The 19,806-nt window shown below is 40.9% G+C and overlaps 1 protein-coding gene across 1 annotated transcript in view; it reads right to left on the bottom strand.

Annotated features, from left to right (window-relative positions):
• RAD18 (RAD18 E3 ubiquitin protein ligase) overlaps positions 1-11,354 on the bottom strand; it is a 103,963-nt gene extending 92,609 nt beyond the window's left edge. The window contains exons 1-2 of the mRNA XM_032411841.1: positions 11,233-11,354; positions 5,822-5,903 (exon numbers count right to left, since the gene is read on the bottom strand). Of these exons, the coding sequence (XP_032267732.1) occupies positions 5,822-5,903; positions 11,233-11,283 (133 nt within the window). The 5' untranslated portion in view covers positions 11,284-11,354. The remainder of the gene's footprint in view (positions 1-5,821; positions 5,904-11,232) is intronic.
• Between the last annotated feature and the right edge of the window lie 8,452 nt (positions 11,355-19,806).

The following is a 19,806-nucleotide window of genomic DNA, read 5'->3' on the forward strand; positions in this document are numbered from 1 at the left end:
GAAAGACAACAATAAGATGACAGGAAGAGGACAGAAGTACACATCTGTAACAGTTCTACACTATTCAGGTGGCATAATATTGTTTGAAAGGAAATTGTAATAAGTTAAAGTGGCATACTTTAAACTACCACTAAAATAATAAAACAAAGAAGCAAAGCTAGTAAGGCAACTCTGGAAAAGATTTAATACTTAAAAAATGTTCAACTATTTCTTAAAAAGGCAGAAAGAGAGGAAAGAATAGGTGGACAAATAAAAAACAAAATGGCAGTATATGTAAATCCAGCCTTATCAATAATTACTTTAACTTTATGCAATAATGGAAATGTTACTTATCTGCACAGTTTAACACAGAAGCCACTAGCCACATGTGGCTATTCTGCACTTGAAATGTGGCTAGTGCAAGAAACCAAAGTTTTAATTTTATTTAACTTTAATTAATTTTAATTAAAATGTAAATAGTCTTATGTGGTTAGCAGCCACTGTATTAGACAGTATAGGTCTAAATATTCCAAGTAAAAATAGACATTGTCAGGCAGAATTAAAGGGCAAGACCCAAATATATGTTGTCTACAAAAAGTTCAAATGAAATATAAAGACACAGGTAGTTTAGAAATAAAAACATGGAAAAAGATAAACCACACAAACACTAATTTTAAAAAAGTGGGAGTGGCTATAAATAACATCAGGAAAAAGCAGACTTGAGAACAAGGAATATTGCCAGGGATAAAGAGGGGCATTTCATTATAACAGTCAATTAATCAAGCAAAATAACCATAAATGTGCATACACCTAATAAAAACATTGCAAAATACATAAAGCAAAAACTGACAAAAGTGAAAGGAAAACTAGACAAATCTATAATATAGTTGGAGATTTCAACACTCCTCTCTCATTGATAAAATAATAAAGAACCAATAGAGGTAAAGATTAATTAAAGATCACTATCAACCAACTTGAGTAATTGACATAGAATACTCCACCCAACTACAGCAGAATAGACTTCCAAGTATACATAAAACATTAATCAAGAAATACCATATGCTGGGCCATAGAACAAGTCTAAGAAAATTTTAAAGAACTGAAATCAAATAGATTATGTTCTCTAACCAGAATACGTTCTCTGACCAGAACATAACTAAATTAGCATTAGTAACAGGAAAATATCAAGAAAACTCCCAAATATTTATAACAGACTTCTAAATAACTCATGAGTCAAAGAGAAATCACAAAGCATATTCGAATATATTTTAAACTGAATAAAAATTAAAACACAGGGGCGCCTGGGTGGCTCAGTCGTTAAGCATCTGCCTTTGGCTCAGGTCATGATCCCAGGGTCCTGGGATTGAGCCCCGCATCTGGCTCCCTGCTCCTCAGGAAGCCTGCTTCTCCCTCTCCCACTCCCCCTGCTGGTGTTCCCTCTCTCGCTGTGTCTCTCTCTGTCAAATAAATAAAATCTTAAAAAAAAAAAGTTATAAATTTAAAAAAATGAAAACACATATCAAACGTGTGAGATGCAGCTAAAGCAGGGCTTCGAGGAAAATTTATAGCTTCATATGCTTCTATGAGAAAATAAAGATGTAATTTCAAATAAGTAAAAGGAAATAATACAGATGAAAGTATAAATCAATGAAATAGAAAAAAGACAAAATATAGAAAACAATTAACTAAAAGCAGGTTCTCCGAAATGAGCAATAAAATTGATAAACCTCTAGCTAGATCAGATAAGGAAAAAAGAGAAAACACATTTCTAGCATATGGAATAAGAAGGGCCATCACTACAGATCCTTCAGACATGAGAAGGAAAAGAGTAATGAGGAACAGTGTGAAAAAATTCTGTGCCAATAAACTCAACTGCTAAGATTAAAAAGGTAAATTTAATGAAAGGAATAAAAGGTTGTTTTAACAATCAAAAAGCGGGGCGCCTGGGTGGCTCAGTCGGTTAAGCGGCTGCCTTCAGCTCAGGTCATGATCCCAGGGTCCTGGGATCGAGTCCCACATCGGGCTCCCTGCTCAGTGGAGAGTCTGCTTCTCCCTCTCCGTCTGCCTGCCTCTCTGCTTACTTGTGCTCTCTCTCTATCTCTCTGTCAAATAAATAAATAAAATCTAAAAAAAATAAAATAGGGGGAAAAGTTTAAAAAAAAAAAAAAAAGCAATTCTATAACATTATAAAGGAAGTAAATCATGAGCATCTCCGTAGATGCAGAAAACACACTTGACAAAATTCAACACCCATTTATGATTAAAAAAAAAAAAAACCTCTCAGCTAATTAAGAAAGGAACTGCCTCACCTTGATAAATTTATGAAAATGTATTAAGAATATAACACTATAGCTAACATAGTATTTAAAAGACTAAATGATTTCCCCATAAAATTAGGACTAAGAAAAGGATGTCCACCCACATCACTTCTATTTAACATTGTACTAGAAGTACTAGCCTGTGTAAAACAAGAAAAAATATGAGGCATGGAGATTAGAAAGTAAGAAATAAAGGTGTTTTTATTCACAGATGACATGATTGTGTATGTAAAAATTCTGAAGGAATCAACAAAAAAGATGCTAGAATTAAAAAGTGAATTTACCAAGATCACAAGATAAAAGGTCAATAAAAAAAATTGTATTTCTATGTTCATGGCCTGTGCAATGAGAACCAAGCCATATTGTTGAGAGAAATTAAAGCTATAAAATGGAGGAATATACCAAGTTTATATACTGAAGACTCAACATCGTTAAGAAGTCATTTCTACCCAGATTGATCTCTAAATTCAGAACAATCCCAATGCACATACAGCAGGGTTTTTTGTAGAAATTGACAATCTGATTCTAAAATTTATATGAAAATGCATATAAGATGCAAAGATCCTAAAAGGGTCACATAATTTTGATAAAGAAAAACAAAATGGGAGGCCTTAAAATGTCTAACATCAAGATGTATTACAAAGCTACAATAATTAAGACAGTGTGGTATTGGCACAAGGATAAACACAGAGAACAATAGAACAGGAAAGAGTCCAGAAAACAGACACACACATTATTGCCTGAGGCTATATTGACTAAGATGGGGAGTACTCTATCATGGGAATGAAATGTACTATATCTTAATTGTGGTGGTTACATGGTATATACCTTTGTCAAACCTCAGATGCTTGTACACTTTATTTTGCATTTAAAATGGATGTATTTTATTATATGTAAATTACACCTAAATAAAGATTATTTTAATACATATTTTGAAACAATCCCCCAAACTTATCTTTACTAATGTGAATCTAACCTAGAAAGGAACTAACAATTATTAAGGGCCTATAACATGCCAAACACTGGGTTCTGCACACTGAATTTTCACAATCATCTTCTAAAGTAGAAATTATTCATCAAATCTTTACATTTGAAGAAATGTTAGCATTTGCAAATTCAACCAGCTGTAAGTTGGGGAGTCAAGAATCAAGCCTAAGTACACCTCTAACGCCCATGTTGCTACCACCACCACCCTCTTAGGTCTTTGCTATAGAAACTTCTTACCAAGGCTACTACTATCCACCAAAATCATTTTTTAAGCCTACCTTGTTGTTGTTGTTTTTTAACCTTCCAAGACAAATCACTTGAAAATAGCTCCTGAATAATGACAATGACAGGCTCACCACTATGTGTTAAGTACCTCAAGCTACAGAATAAAAAATACATAATAGACTCATGAAGCTAAGTACAAGCAAATTTCAATTTAAGAGTCTTTCCAGCCTCACACAGCAAGGTAAGTGATAAAATTGTCTGTAATGCTCTTTACTGGTAGATTCTCCCACTGGGATTTTTAAACTTTGAATATATTTTTAAACTTTGAATTATATATTCGTGCCAAGGACTACATGGTCGAACTACCTATGCGTTAACCTGTTACAAAACAAAAATTCTGAAATTTAACACCTAAAAGTATTAGGCAAACAAAGAACCACAAATAGTGACCAAGATCTTTACTGCCCTAATGTTACAAAAGGCGTAAAAATATCCAAGAGGAGACCCAAGGAAAGAATATGGGAGAAGATGGGATTTGAGATGAACATGAAAGGAAGAGATTTACAGATGGCCTGAGGACAGCTGACATCAGGAACATTCCTTGTCCTATGGACTTTCTTAATTCATAAGTCTTAACTGGGAACCACAGGAGATAATAGTTCCAGGAAAACATACTTTTGCTGTCTTTGCTTGTAACAGCAAGAAATAGTGCCACCAGAGCTCTGCTGCCAGTATTACTCCTCCAAGTGTTCTTCACTCCCATCTTTGGTCCCAGGAATACCCCTTGGCGAAATGAGTGTGATGACTAAATAGGAAACCGATGGTATCGCTTCTACCACCATCTTCAAATCCAAAAGACAGTCTTCATAATGTACATATATTCCTCTTACGTGTGTTGGACTGGATGCTCCTCACAGATCAAAAAATTGGACTGGGAAAGCTCGTGTTTCAAAGTTACCTAGAGGGTGTCACTAGAGAGAACTGTAAGCAGACATGCTGACTGCTTTCACTGTTGACACTGGACTAAAACTTGGAAGTTTGAATGATGGAGATGTTATTACACAGAAGCTCAGGATGGTGTCATTGTAAGGCTTCATTTCAGTGTTCCCATAAGTCTTAAGTGCACATATTTATAACTTTCACTTATCACTTATCAGGGTAAATTTAAAATTGATTCATAAAAAATTATCTTTTTCTGGATTTCCAAGGACACAGAAATTTGTGAACAATAGTATTTTTACTTCTTAAATGCTTTTTTTCCCCTCCTAATTCTACTCCCCAACATTATCTGTTAATGGAGTTTTGTGCATATCCTTTTGGGGTATACTGATAAATAAAGTGATATGCAAGTAGTCTCATGGGCCCATATATTAGTTTTAATTTTCTATGCAGTGAACATGCTTATATATAGATTATTTTTAATTTCTCCACCTAATTTGTTGAAATAGTCCCAGTAGTTCCACTTCATTGGAATTAAGGATATCCAAAATTTATATTTTGAGTCAAAAGTAGAGGTTTCCCCAAAATAGTAGATTGTCATCAATCTTATCCCGCAGTGTTTGTCTACGAGACTTTTTCTAAAACAGTACAAACATTAGATGTCAGTGTTTTAATCTTTGACAATATGACATTACAAAGAAATTGCTTTTCTTTTGTTATTGCTCAGTTCAAACATCTTCATATATCCTTAAACCTTACTACTCATTTGTTAGTTCACTTTCCTCTGTGTTTTGTTTTGTTTTTTTTCATTTCCCTTGGAATATTAGTGTCTTTGTTACCAGTTTCTGAAGAGATCATTTATGACTAAGGATGTCAACCATTTGCCAAAGGAAATACCATGTTTTCTCACCAACATTTTACAGTGATGTTTTACTTTTTGGTTGTACAGAAGTTGCATTTTGAAATATAATAATTTTGTGCTTTAAAAAAATGTATACCCGGGGCGCTTGGGTGGCTCAGTTGGTTAAGCGACTGCCTTCGGCTCAAGTCATGATCCTGTAGTCCTGGGATTGAGTCCCGCATCGGGCTCCCTGCTCAGCGGGGAGTCTGCTTCTCCCTCTGACCCTCCTCCCTGTCATGCTCTCTGTCTCTCATTCTCTCTCTCTCAGATAAACAAATAAAATATTTAAAAAATATATAAATAAATAAATATATACCTAAGAGGAAGGCAGCAGAAAATATCGTCTGAAAACCTCAAGATAGAGGAGCTAAAGGTGAGAAATAAGTAAGTGTACTTACATTGGGTGTTAAATTAACACTACCTTGTGTAAAAATCACATTTTTACTAACTCACATAGACAATGCATACTTACAGTTATGTGAACATTGAGGAATCATCACTGCAATGTTGAAATATTCAAAGCAAATTCCACACCGCAGCAAATCATCTACTGTCTGAAATGCAAAAATACATATATACCTATCAGAAAAACACCAAGACTGGAATGTCTGCCACAGAACTCTTTCTCCATCCCCTAAAAAAAACAATTTAAGAATACTCTTCTGTCAAATATACAAATTCAAAATTAACTCCACATAAACTGCAAGGAATCTTGACAAATCAAGAAAAACCTTCCTCATATGACTTACACATTCAATCGTCAAGTTACCGAAAAAGCTTTCGACAGATAAAGTGGACACAGTACAGACTCCTGGTCCATACTGTCAACCCTTTACAAAAGGGCTACTCCACTTCTGTTCCATTAACCATGTGTTTCCAACTTACTCCAAGCTTCTTCCTCTTCAGACCCCATTCCCTGGCCCACAGTCACTGTTCGGTGAAAGGTACCAATAACCATTCACCACACAGGTTAAGAACAAAATCAGAGACTATAAAAGCCAAACATTAGAAAGCATCTAGTTAAAACCCTTACTTCACAAGTGAGGAAGCACACACAAATAACTGGGCATGAGTCAAGCCAGGACTAAACTTCCTGTCTCCCTGCTGGCAGTCAGTCCAGTGCTTTCTGCACGGTCCCACATGTTAATTACTACATGGTGGAGCCAACTGAGGAAGCCCTGGAAAGAGTTGGAGCCAGTGGTGGCAGAAGAAGGTAAAGACGTGGTCAATCTGAGAAGTCAGACATATGTGTGTCAGCCTGGAATGCAATCCAAATAGGAAAGGATCTATTCTCACAACGCAAAATCTTCTAAATCATTTAAAATTTACTCCATTCAATAAGAATACTGAGCAGTTTTTAAGAGGAAAAAAAAAAAAAGACAGAGCTCACTCATGTACCAACATGGAAAGATTGCCAAAATAAGTGCAAAAAAGAAGTCAGGTAGGGGCACCTGGGTGGCTCAGTCAGTTTAGCGTCTGCCTTCAGCTCAGGTCATGATCCCAGGGTCCTGGGATGGAGCCCCTCGTCGGGCTCTCTGCTCAGCGGGGAGCCTGCTTCTCCCTCTCCCTCTGCCCCTCCACCCCACACATGCGCTCGCTCTCTCTCTCACTAATAAATGAATAAGCTCTTTAAAATGAAATTTAAAAAAAGAAGGTATGCTACTGTTTGTTAAAAAAAAAGAGGGCGGAATAAAAATGTATTCTATTTTTACCTTGTATACATATAAAGAAATCCTGAAAAGTTACACAATAAAGAAATAATAGTAACAGAAGTAAAAAAACTGGACAAAGGACAGATTGGGAGGGAGACTTTTACTCTTTGTTTCACATTTTTAAACCATGAGTGTATTACAAACAAAAAAAGACTAATGTCACTAACAGTCTATATGATGAACTATTATGTAGCCACTTAAAAAAAAACAAAACACGCTTTCAAAGAATAATTAATGCCATGAGAAAATGTTCATGTTTTAATGGAAACTTAAAAAAAAATCATAGAACAAATCTACAATACATTACAACAGAATTATACAGTTTAATCTCCCTAACAATCTTATGAAGTCTATAGCACCTATTCCAGTTTTACAGATGAAGCCTACAGTGCTTATAAGTGGTCGAATCAAACCCAAGAAGTCAACTGCAAAGTGATCCCAAATTTTAAATGCATATACACATCATACACGCACATTAAACAGCGAAAATATTAAACCATGGTTACCTCCAGATGGTAGGGTGATGGGGAACTTTCATTTTCTCCTTTATCCTAATCAGAATTTTAATTTTTTCTACTATATACACATACTCCATTTATAATCTGCCAAAACCAAAAAGTCCTGTTACTATAAAACCAGGGAAATAAACATAAAAATGCCAAAATCTTCCATTATTTTGGATGGTAAGCTACCATTGACACAAAAAGCTAGAGGACTGTGTTGCACACCAATTAAGAGCAGAGGCGGGGCTAGAAGCCAGAGTCCTGGCATCTCTATTGTGCTTTCTTCTATATACCATCCTCTTCTGGAGGAGTGGTTCTGACACACACTGAGCAAGATCTGTGGAAGGTGACACTGTATCAGATGAGCTATAATATTCTTATACAAACTTCTAGTCATACCATTTCAAGAGCGTAACATGCACTCCACTAAACAGAGAGCAGTTAAGTGGATGCTCTAGGACTTCTTCAACTTAGAAGAGGGGAAAGTGGAAGGGGAAAGCAGGAAATGAGGAAAAGACTTAATAACTAGAGGAAAGGTTCTTAAGTTTTTTGGGTCACAGATCCCCTTATACATATGAATAAAAACTATGAACTCTCTTCTCAGAAAAACCTACACAAACAAAACTCTTATAAATAATTCTGGATACGAAAGTCTTTCCATGGATCCTAGGTTAGCAACCATGGATTTGGAATCAGATTTCTATTTAGTATAAGGAAGAATTACAAACAGAGCTACTTCCAGGAGCAGCTAATTCCTGTCCCTGGAAAAAGTTCAAGCAAAAACTAGATGAGAAATTGACAAATACATTATAAAGGCATTAAAATACATAGATCAATGGAAGAGGATAGAGAGCCCACAAATAAACCAACACCTATACAGTCAATCTACAACAAAGGAGGCAAGAATATACAAAGGAGAAAGGACAGTCTTTTCAACAAATGGTGTTGGGAAAACTGCAAAAGAATGAAACTAGACCACTTTCTTATATCATACACAAAATAAATTCAAAATGGATTAAAGACTTAAATGTGAGTCCTGAAACCATAAAACTACTAAAAGGAAAAATAGGCCGTAATCTCTTGGACATCACCTGAGCAACATATTTATAGATATGTCTCCTCAGGCAAGGGAAACAAAAGCAAACATCAACTATTGAGACTACACAAAATAAAAGGCTTTGCACAGCAAAAGAAACCAGCAACAAAACAAAAAGGCAACCCAGTGAATGGGAGAAGATGTTTGCAAATGATATATCCAATGAGGGTCAATATCTAAAATATAGAAAGAACTTACACAACTCAACACCAAAAAACCCCCAAATAATCCCATTAAAAATGGGCAGAGGACCTGAATATTTTTCCAAAAAGAGACATACAAATGGCCAACAGATACATGAAAAGATGCTCAACATCACTAATCATCAGGGAAATGCAAAACAAAACCATCCTGAGATACCACCTCACACCAGTCAGAATGGTGTGAATCAAAAAAAGAAATAACAGGTGTTGGTGAGGATATGGAGAAAAGGGAGCCCTCCTGCACTGTCGGTAGGAATGTAAATTGGTGCAACCGCTATGGAAAACACTATGGAGTTTCCTCAAAAAACTAAAAACAGAAATATTATGTGATCCAGTAATTCACTACAAGGTATTTACCCAAAGAAAATGAAAACACTAATTTGAAAAGACACATGCACCCCTATGTTTATTGCAGCATTATTCACAATAGCCAAGATATGGAAGCAACCCATGTCAGTGAATAGATGAATGCATAGAGAAGATGCGGTGCATATATATACAATGTAATATTACTCAGCCCTAAAAAAGAATAAGATCTTGCCATTTGTGACAACATGGATGGACCTAGAGGGTATTATGTATGCTAAGTGAAATAAGTCTGACAGAAAGACAAATACCATATGATTTCACTTTTATGTGGAATCCAAAAAACAAAGCAAATGAACAAACAAAAAACAGACTCTTAAATACAGAGAACTGGTGGTTGCTGGGGCGGGGGGGATTGGGCAAAATAAAGAGTAGTAATAGGTACAAACAATTAAAATAAAATAAAGAGCTATTAAAAAAACAGAAAAGAAAATACTGGAGGGGGCTGGCTTTCCACCATGATTCTAATATGGGCTGAATCAACTCCATCACTGAACACTCTCAGGTGCTGTGGTGAGACATCAAATCCGTAGAAGACATGGAACCTGCCTATAAAGAACTCTGGAAGTTGTGGTAAAATATGCTTAAATCTACAAAGCAAGAAGCTTTACAAACTACAAAGCTTTTACTTCCTTTATCCAATTCAATCTTCAAAATAACAAATAAAATAAAAAGGGGGGAAAGAAACAACACATGTTAAGTGCTAATGATTATAATAAAGACATATTAACTGAATGCTTACTCCTTCCAGATACTTAGAACCTTCAACCAATTAGCAAATAATCTTTAAGCATGCACTATGTGCCAGACATTGTGTTAAGCACAGTGAATAAGCCAGCTAGAATCCCTATTCACACAGATCAACTCATTTAACCAACACTATAAACTGTTTATTTTTGTCTCCACTTTACAGTTGAGGAAATTCAGGCTCAGAGAGGTTGAGTAACCAACCCAAGATAACACAGTTAAATAAGAGCCAGAGACCAGATTTAACCCAAGACCACTGGAACTCAAATCTATGTTCTCCTCCAAAGTACCTTGATACCAAGGCCACCACAACTCCAAAACTACATCTTTCCTAGATCCTTCCCCAATGTCAGCTTTTCACGATGGGGCTATCTCAAGTCCCCAAGCACCGCAGATGACACTGGTGATGGCAAGAAGAAAGGCCTTATAGTTACTTTAACCTCCCCCAAGTCCCTTCACTTAATCCTCAAAGTCAGTCTTATGAGTCAGCGGGGACAGATACCATAATCCCCATATTTACCACACTGAGGAGTAGAACTAGAAAGTGATCTTGCACACAGTCACAAACAGAAATACATAATTACAGATCAAGAAGAAAAACAAAGTAACTGATTCTTAGCTAGCACAGCAAAATGTGTTTGCTCTTCTTGATCAAGCACACAGGGCTCACTGCTACTGTAAATGGAACTGGAATGCCTTCCAAGAACAACCATGTTATTTAAGTGAAATAATATAATGAAATGAAAGGCTAGTGCTGAGCCTGAGCCCTGATCTCCTTGTTTAAAAGAGATACAAACTGTTAGGAGTTAGGACACGTCAGGAGAAGCCAACCAGCACTAGGTAGTTATAAGAAATGAAAGAATGTAAAGGAAATGGGAAATTCTCAAATAATGTGCCGCAAGAGTCTACATATGCTTGACAAGTAGTAGGCCCTCAGAAAGGGTTAGTTGTCACTGTCGTTTTCACTGTTTAGAGTGACTATTTTTCTCGAGGTCATTGTTATTGCTGTGGCTGAACCGCTTAATAACCGGTTCCATAAGACGGCCAACCTAAGCTCACCACGAGGGACCGAGGCCTGACCCCGTCACTTCTCGGCAGGAGGAAACTGAGGCCCAAATCTACCAAGTCGCTAAGTGGCAGAGCAGAGCCGGGTACCCTGGCCCAGCTCGCACCTCGCGCCTCCTCTTTTCTCCTTCTCACAGCGGGACTGGCCTCTCGCGGACACCCGGGTACTCCCACCTCCCCAGAGCACTCACCTTCATGACTGCCAGGCCTGGAGGCCACCGAGGCTCGACTAGGGAGTCCATGGTCTCTCCTAGGTAGGCCGGTGGGGGTTCCAGCACCCACTGTCCTCCAGCGCTTCACCGCTACTCGAAATTCCCCGCGCTACGGCATTACGTCACCAGTCAGCGACGCACCTGAGGCGTGTGCGGAGCCTGCTGGGAGTTGTAGTACAAGGGCAGAGCGCGGCAAAGACGCTCTCACTGCGCACGCGCCAAGCTTCCCCTTTGCTTCTCAAGGCAGGTAAGTGGCTAAAAAGCTCACATCAAGTTTTGTAGCAGACCCTTGTTAAATAAATGCCTGTTGACTGTTAGGAAAAGACAGTCAGGAATCAAACTAAATCCAGACCTTGCCAAACCGTTCAAGGTCTAGCCTCATGCCTCCTCCTCACGTTGCCCTCCGTGATTGCTATACGGATCTGTCCCTGCTCTGAGTAGGGGTTTTCATATCTATTATTTCATCTCACCCATCACAACACTAAGAGATAAATGTTACCATTGTTAGTCTACACAAGAGGAAGCTTCCGCTCAAAAAAAGTGAATAGAGTTTCCTTGAGTCATAGAGTGTCATTGCCCAGACTACAAATAAGGGCCTCTGGACTTTAAACAGGAGTGCTTTCTTTTCTCAAAATAAAATTTTAATTTGTTTTTTTTTTTTCTGCAGGGATAACCACCTTAACTCTGGCATGTAGCCTTTCAGATGTCCAATGCAGATATACAGATACGGCTTTTTCCCCCACAAATATTATTATATTAAATGCATAGCTTTGTCAACTTGAGTTTTCTGTTTGTTTATTTAACCATACATCTTAAGACCGCTCCGTCTTTTTTTTTTTTTTTTTTTTAAAGATTTTATTTATTTATTTGAGAGAGAGAATGAGATAGAGAGAGAGCATGAGAGGGGGGAGGGTCAGAGGGAGAAGCAGACTCCCTGCTGAGCAGGGAGCCCGATGCGGGACTCGATCCTGGGACTCCAGGATCATGACCTGAGCCGAAGGCAGTCGCTTAACCAACTGAGCCACCCAGGCGCCCAAGACCGCTCCGTCTTAATAATGTACATATTTACCTCATTCTTTTTAATAGCCACATAGTCCATAACATAGATGTACCACAATTTATTTGCCTACCATACTGTGGAGCATTTGGGTTATTTCCAGTTTTTCACTATTGCAAAGAGTTGCAATGAACACACTACCTATATAAATCTTGGTGCACTTGGGCCAAGATATCTGGGGGATGATTTCCTATAAATGGAATTACTAGGTCAATTTGTGAATTTGTTTCCTCTTTTAAAATTATGATAGCACTAGGGGCGCCTGGGTGGCTCAGACGGTTAAGCATCTGCCTTCGGCTCAGGTCATGATCCCAGGGTCCTGGGATCGAGTCCCGCATCAGGCTCCCTGCTCCTTGGGAGCCTGCTTCTCCCTCTGCCTCTCTCTCTCTCTGTCTCTCATGAATAAATAAATAAAATCTTTTAAAAAAATAAAATAAAATAAAATAAAAAAATAAAATTATGATAGCACTATATGATTTTCCAAAGACGCTGATTTATACTAATATATTTATACATTTATACTCTCACCAGGCAAGTATAAAAATGCCTGTTATCAAAAAAAAAAGAATGCCTGTTATCCAAATGTGAAGCTGACCAGCACACCACCCAGTCTGCGCATTTGACTCAGTACTCACCCACGGCTTGATGTGGGTCTCTATGGCACCAGGTCTCAAGACCAGCTGGTCAGCAGTTACGTTGCTCAGGGCAGACCCCTGCTGCTTGCCACTGCTGCCCAACATAGTCCATGCATTCATTCATTCAACTAATACTTTTTTTAAGTGCTTACCCTTGTCCAAGCACTTGAGCTACCCTACGAAGTAGGCAGAGGTGAAGTTGTTGTCGTCATCATACAGACAAAGATACTGAGGCTCAGAGAGGTTAAGGCTTTGCTTTTTTCGGCTGTCTTCATAAGAAACTCTGGCCTCCAAGCCAGAGCTGTATTCAATTGATTTTTCCCAGCCTGTGCCCAAATATTCATTGGGCAATAATATTAACAGCATTTGGACAAAGGACTTTAATACCCATTACAATAATAGCTGACATTCATTAGGCACTTGCATGCAAAGCACTGTTCCAGGTGTTTTTATACAATTTGACTTATTTCAGACTCACTCCAACCAAATGAGGAAAGGGGACTAAAAAGATAACTTGCTTAGGGCATTCTGCTGGTAAGTGGAAGAGGAAGGATTTGAACTCGGGCAGTCTGGCTTAAGAGTCCATATTAACCATTACAGAATAGTCTCATAAAAAAAAAAAAATATCATCAGGAGAATTATTCCCATTTTATAGATGAGGCAACTGAGTCTCAGAGAGGTAAAGGGACTCATTCAAGATCACACAGCTTGTCAGTGGCAAAGTCCAGCCTTGAATCTGGGTCTTTTAACCCCTCATAAAAGATCATCCGCTGACACTTTACGGCGGAGTAACTGAGCAGACAAGGCCACAGGTCAGAGGCCTGAGACTCCCAGGGTGCCTCACTTTGTGGGCCTCCAACAGGACGGTGGGGAGTGGCCGAGAGGGGTGGAGGGTCAGGGGGCTGCAAAGGGTTTGTATCAACCAATCAGAAAAGGGCATGCAAATGAACTCCAAGAGGCGTTGCCGGAAGTGGATAATGGGGCGGGGGACACAGGCTTGGAGAGACTAAGAGCAGGTCCCAGAGCTGACTGCACTAGTGATCTCCCCTTTATATAGTACTTGTAGGTTGAAGATGACAAAAGGCTGAGAAGGTGAGAGAAAAGAGAGAGAAAAGAGAAAAAGAATAAGGAAGGAGAAAGAGAGAGAAAGAAATGCATTCTTCCCATTGATTCAACCATGAAGACAGATTTGGGACAGGCATCACTTGTTGGTCCTGGGCTCCAGATCCATCTCTCCATCTCTGGAGAGCCTCCGGGGCAGCGCCCAGTGCCATTCATCTCTGAGTTCCTGCCACCAGCTGCTCAGTGCGACTGAGGAAGTGAATCACCGGAATCAGCCCACATTCCCGCGAATCTCTTCCTCGCAGGCTGAACGATACACACTTCCTGCCCTCTTCGACAGTGCCTACTCAAGCCCAACTCTGGGCCCGGAAAGGAAAGTCCAAGCAACAGCGCAAGCAGCTTCTGAAAGCAGCTCGGACTTCAGGACAAGGCATTTGCCTTGCCCTCCCCATGGTATTTACCCGACCCCTTGGAGCTAATCTGCTCTAACAAGCTGCTGTTTTCGCAGACATTCTCCTTCTGTTAGATCAATAAAGAGACTACTTCCTTATTCAGGAGTGAAAACAAAATGTTCCATGTTTAAAAAGCAGGCTAATGCTCAGAAGAATCTCCCTTTGCACTTAGCACAAAGTGACGATCTGGGGTAGGGCCACCAGAGAAAATACAGGATGCCCTGTAAATTTCAATTTCAGATAAACAGCAAACAATTTTTTCGGGGCGCCTGGGTGGCTCAGTTGGTTAGGCGACTGCCTTCAGCTCAGGTCGTGATCCTGGAGTCCCGGTATTGAGTCCCACGTTGGACTCCCTGCTGGGCGGGGAGATTGTTCCTCCCTCTTATCCTCCCCCCTCCTGTGCTCTCTCTCTCAAATAAATAAGTAAAATCTTAAAAAAAAAAAAACAGCAAACAATTTTTTAATATAAATATATCCCAAATATTGTACATGACATATTTACACTTAAAAAGAGATTCACAGGGGTGACTGGCTGGCTCAGTCAGTAGAGCATGCGACTCCTGATCTCAGGGTTATGAGTTAGAGCCCCACGTTGGGCATAGAGATTACTTTAAAAAAATAAAATAAAATCTTCAAACAAAAAAAGATTCACTGTTTATCTGAAATTCAAACTTAACTGAGAATCTTACAGTTTTATTTGCCAAATCGGACAACCCTAATCAGGGAAACATCCTCCCAGGGGATTGTGGGGGGCAGCCAGGCTGCACCCCGAGGCCTCCCAGGGCCCCGAGTTCCTTTGCAGTGTCTCTCTTCATCACATTCCTCTCTGTTCTCCATTCTCTCCCCCTGAGGACCCATCCTTGCTCTGGTCCTGGGAGGGAGGAATGAAGGAGCTTGGGACCTAACCCTCCTTTCTTCCCGCCCTTCTTCCCCTCCCCTATTGAGCCGCTAGGGGGTGCTAAAGCAACCCTTCTTGTGGAAGGGTGTGGAATCACCTTCTGTGCTGGAAGGTGGAAGTGAACAAGAGAGCCGTGGTCCCTGCTCTCAAGGAACTGACGCCCTGCGGGGAGGATGGGGCCCAGACAGAAACAAGCAAGAATGTAAGAAAGTGAATAGAGAACTTAATAAAATGCTTAAGTGATACGGAAGCAAAAAATGATGATGTCATAAAGAGTGGGGAGCATTATAAACTGGCTGATGTGGGAAGTCCTCTCAGAGGGTGACATTGGTGTCAGGACCCAACTAATAAGACAGGGGCAGCCATGCAGAGACCTGGGGGTGGAAGGCTCTGGGCCTTGATAAAAAGTTTGGATTTTAATCCATGTTAACTCAGGCAAGTTATTGAACCTCCCTGCACCTCAGTTTTCTTATCTGTAAAATGGGGATGATAGTAGTATTTGCCTCATAGTCACGTCGTGAGAATTCCATGAGTTTTTGTAAGGAAGGTGCCTGGCAACTAACGAGAGCTGTGTAAGTATCAGCTGCCATTGTTAGTATGCGGCTGTGGGCACGGAGGGAAGCCCTGGGGGGGGTTGGTGGGGGGGGGGATAACATGATTTGACTTACATTTTATTTTTTTTAAGATTTTTTATTTATTTATCTGACAGAGAGCGAGCGAGCACAGGCACGGGGAGCAGCAGGGACAGGGAAAGGGAGAAGCAGACTCTCCGCTGAGCAGGGAGCCCGATTCAGGACTCGATCCCGATCAGAGAGGAAGAACTTTTAAGGGAGGGAGCTGTATTACTCAGGATTCTTTTGGTTACAAGTGTTGAGTTAGAAAGCCAACTCAAAATGGCCTCATCAAAAAAGGGGATGTATTAGTTTATGTAACTGGAAAATCCAGGAGTAGGCAGGTATTCAGGTGTGGCCTGATCCAAGTGTTTTCAGATTAGTCTCTTTCCTTTCCTCTCAGTCTCTCTTAATGCCTTATATCTGCTTTCTTCAGTGTAGGCTGAACAAGCAGCCTCTTCGGGTGTGGCGGCAAACACGGCTTCCAGAAGCTCCGAGATTGTATCCTGCTAGCGCAGCTGCCTAAGCAGGAAGAAAAGCCCTCATTCCCAATAGTCTCCAGCTAAAGTACCGGGTTGAATCTCATTGGCCAGAATCGGGTCACACGCCCATCCTTCGCCCAATCATTGTGCCTCAGATGGTCTAGGTCTGAGTTTGGGGGTAGGGGTGGATACCCCAAATGAACACTGGGGTGCTGTATACAATAAAAGAGGGAATGGCTGCTTGTAAACAGGCAGATTGCAAAGATGGTTGTAAATTCTTCCCCTTCCTGTATCCACGCCTCTTTATGATATGACTCCTTCGTTCAAGACAGGAATCTGTTTTCCACGCCTTGAACCTGGGCGTGGTCATGTGACTTGCTTTGACCAATGACATTAAACAAAGGCGAAGCAAGCAGAAGCTTGAAAAGTACCTTTGCACGAGAGCTTGCCCTTTCTCTTGCTGCTCTTGGAAACCTTACCACCACCACCCGAACAAACGCTCAGAGTTCCTTGGACAATGAGATAGGTGGCCAAGTCATCTTTGTCACCCCAGCTGACACAAAGCCACCTACAAGACATGGGAGTGAGGCCATCCTAGACTATCCAGCCCCAGCCAAACCCCCTGCCGTCCCAGAGATCAGCTCGGCCAGCCCTGACCAGAAAACTGCTCAACGTACCCACAGGCTCATGGTAATAATAAATGTTGATTATCTTAAGCCACTAAGTTTGGGAGTGGTTTGTTACACAGCCACAATGGCTAACTGCCACAGTGAGCAAAAATCACAGTGGCCCTCCACAGGAATCTTCTGCCTGCCTGGAGCCTGCCTTTGGATCCCCCGGACACAGAACTGTGGGAGCCCTGGTCTTATTGGTCCCTCATCTTCCCCATTGCAGTCTTCTCCTGCTCTCTGATCCAAAAACTTACCTCCACTCTGCTTCCGATCTAGTGGCAGACTTTATGTGTCCCAGGGGCATGACAGCCCTTCTTGTGAAGAACAACTCGTACTCAACTGTTCTCTCTGCAGGCTTCCAGCCATTCTTCCTTACAAGGAGGCACCAGCTATCAGGAACAAATTGAAGGATGTGTAGCTGAGTCCTGTGCCTCCACCATCTGTCCTAATATCTGGATACATATCCCCCATTCAAGCTCCAATTTTTTGGTTCTTTTTTTTTTTTTTTTAAGATTTTTTATTTATTTATTTGACAGAGAGAGACACAGCGAGAGAGGGAACACAAGCAGGGGGAGTGGGAGAGGGAGAAGCAGGCTTCCCGCGGAGCAGGGAGCCCAATGCGGGGCTCGATCCCAGGACCCTGGGATCATGACCTGAGCGGAAGGCAGACGCTTAACGACTGAGCCACCCAGGTGCCCCCAATTTTTGGGTTCTTAAAGGCTAGATTCCCAGAGCCCCCTGGGAGAGTTGAATGTTCCTCTGGGGGTGCTAAAGCAGGTTGCACCTCAAAGACGCTCTATGGCAATGACTTAAGTCTCCCAACAGGACCATCCATGCCCTCACTCAGCTGTAAATGCGGACGGGGCCCCCACAAGCACTCACGGGAGGGATCCCCTGGAAAGATGCCAAATGAGCGTTGGGACACAGGGAGCAAAGCAAGGAACCAATGAAAGGCAGGGTGGAAATCCCAAAGACAGATTTTTTTTTTAAAGATTTTATTTATTTATCTATTTGTCAGAGGAAAAGAGGGAGAGAGCACAAGCAGGGGGAGCAGCAAGTAAAGGGAGAAGGAGACTCCCTGCCGAGCAAGGAGCCCAATGCGGAACTCGACCCCAGGACCCTGGGATCATGACCTGAGCTGAAGGCAGATGCTTAACCAACTCAGCCACCCAGGTGTCCCCACCAAAGCCAGAATTCTCACAAACCATTATGGTCTTTAGCGTCTCAGGGACAGGACTGAGAGTCACACAGACCCCAATTTGCATCCACGCCCTTCCACTTACCATGTGAACTTGCATAAGCCACTTATCTTTCAGAGTCTCAGTTTCCTTTTCTGTAAGGTAAGAATAAGAATGCCTACCTCTGAGGGTTGCCATAATGATTACGTTTTTTGGATGTTGGGAAGCACCTGGCAGGGCATCTGACAATGGCTCTGGAAATAGGAGTAACAGTCTCAATTATTACTGTCATTGTCACTAATACACATTATTAACCAGAGGACATGGAGGTTAAGAGCCCTAGCTCTGAAGTCAGGCTGCCTGGGTTCCAGTCTCAGCTCCACTGAGTGCTAGCGCACAAACTGTGGTTTCCAAATACTGTTTCCATGGAAAGGAATCTGGGCTCCTTGGAGACATGGCTGATTTGAGGTCTGGGGGCAAAAGAGGTGCAAGATGAGCCTGAAGCATCTTATTGTGCCCCCAAATAAGGGAGATGTCAAAAACTAATAGAACTGGATATTTATCAGGTTCCAAATGATCAGACCACAATTTTCTTGCTGTTGATAGGGAAAACTCAGCTTTTCAATGGAGGGATGAGGGTGAATCCACCTGAACCTACTGGTCAATCTTACCATCTGTAGAAGTGGGTACCACAGGGGCGCCTGGGTGGCTCAGTCATTAAGCATCTGCCTTCGGCTCAGGTCATGGTCCCAGGGTCCTGGGATCGAGCCCCACGTCGGGCTTCCTGCTCTGCGGGAAGCCTGCTTCTCCCTCTCCCATTCCCCTTGCTTGTGTTCCCTCTCTCACTGTGTCTCTCTCTGTCAAATAAATAAATAAAATCTTAAAAAAAAAAAAAAAGAAGATGAAGTGGGTACCACATGGCAAACACTTCTAGATGTGATACAACACGAAGCACCCATCATCTAGGGAGCATTCCTCCCAAAAATGGTGAGCCTGAATCTAATCAAACATTTGGACCCAACTTCTAGTCTACAACACATACATGGAGGACAGCAACCAGGGAATTGAGATAACAACCAGACAAATCCAGACCATGGGGCATTCTATAAGAAAACGAATCAGAGTAATTCAACAGGTCATGAGCAGAAGTCACTGTTCTAGAATAAAATCTATAAAGAACTTATCAAACTCAACACCCAAAGAACAAATAATCCAATCAAGAAGTGGACAGAAGACATGAACAGACATTTTTCCAAAGAAGACATCCAAATGGCCAACAGACACATGAAAAAGTGCTCAACATCACTCGGCATCAGGGAAATCCAAATCAAAACCTCAATGAGATACCACCTCACACCAGTCAGAATGGCTAAAATTAACAAGTCAGGAAACGACAGATGTTGGCAAGGATGCAGAGAAAGGGGAACCCTCCTACACTGTTGGTGGGAATGCAAGCTGGTGCAGCCACTCTGGAAAACAGTATGGAGGTTCCTCAAAAAGTTGAAAA

Source organism: Phoca vitulina, unplaced genomic scaffold (assembly GCF_004348235.1).
Source record: "Phoca vitulina isolate PV1807 unplaced genomic scaffold, GSC_HSeal_1.0 scaffold13, whole genome shotgun sequence".
Classification (NCBI taxonomy): Eukaryota; Metazoa; Chordata; class Mammalia; order Carnivora; family Phocidae; genus Phoca; species Phoca vitulina.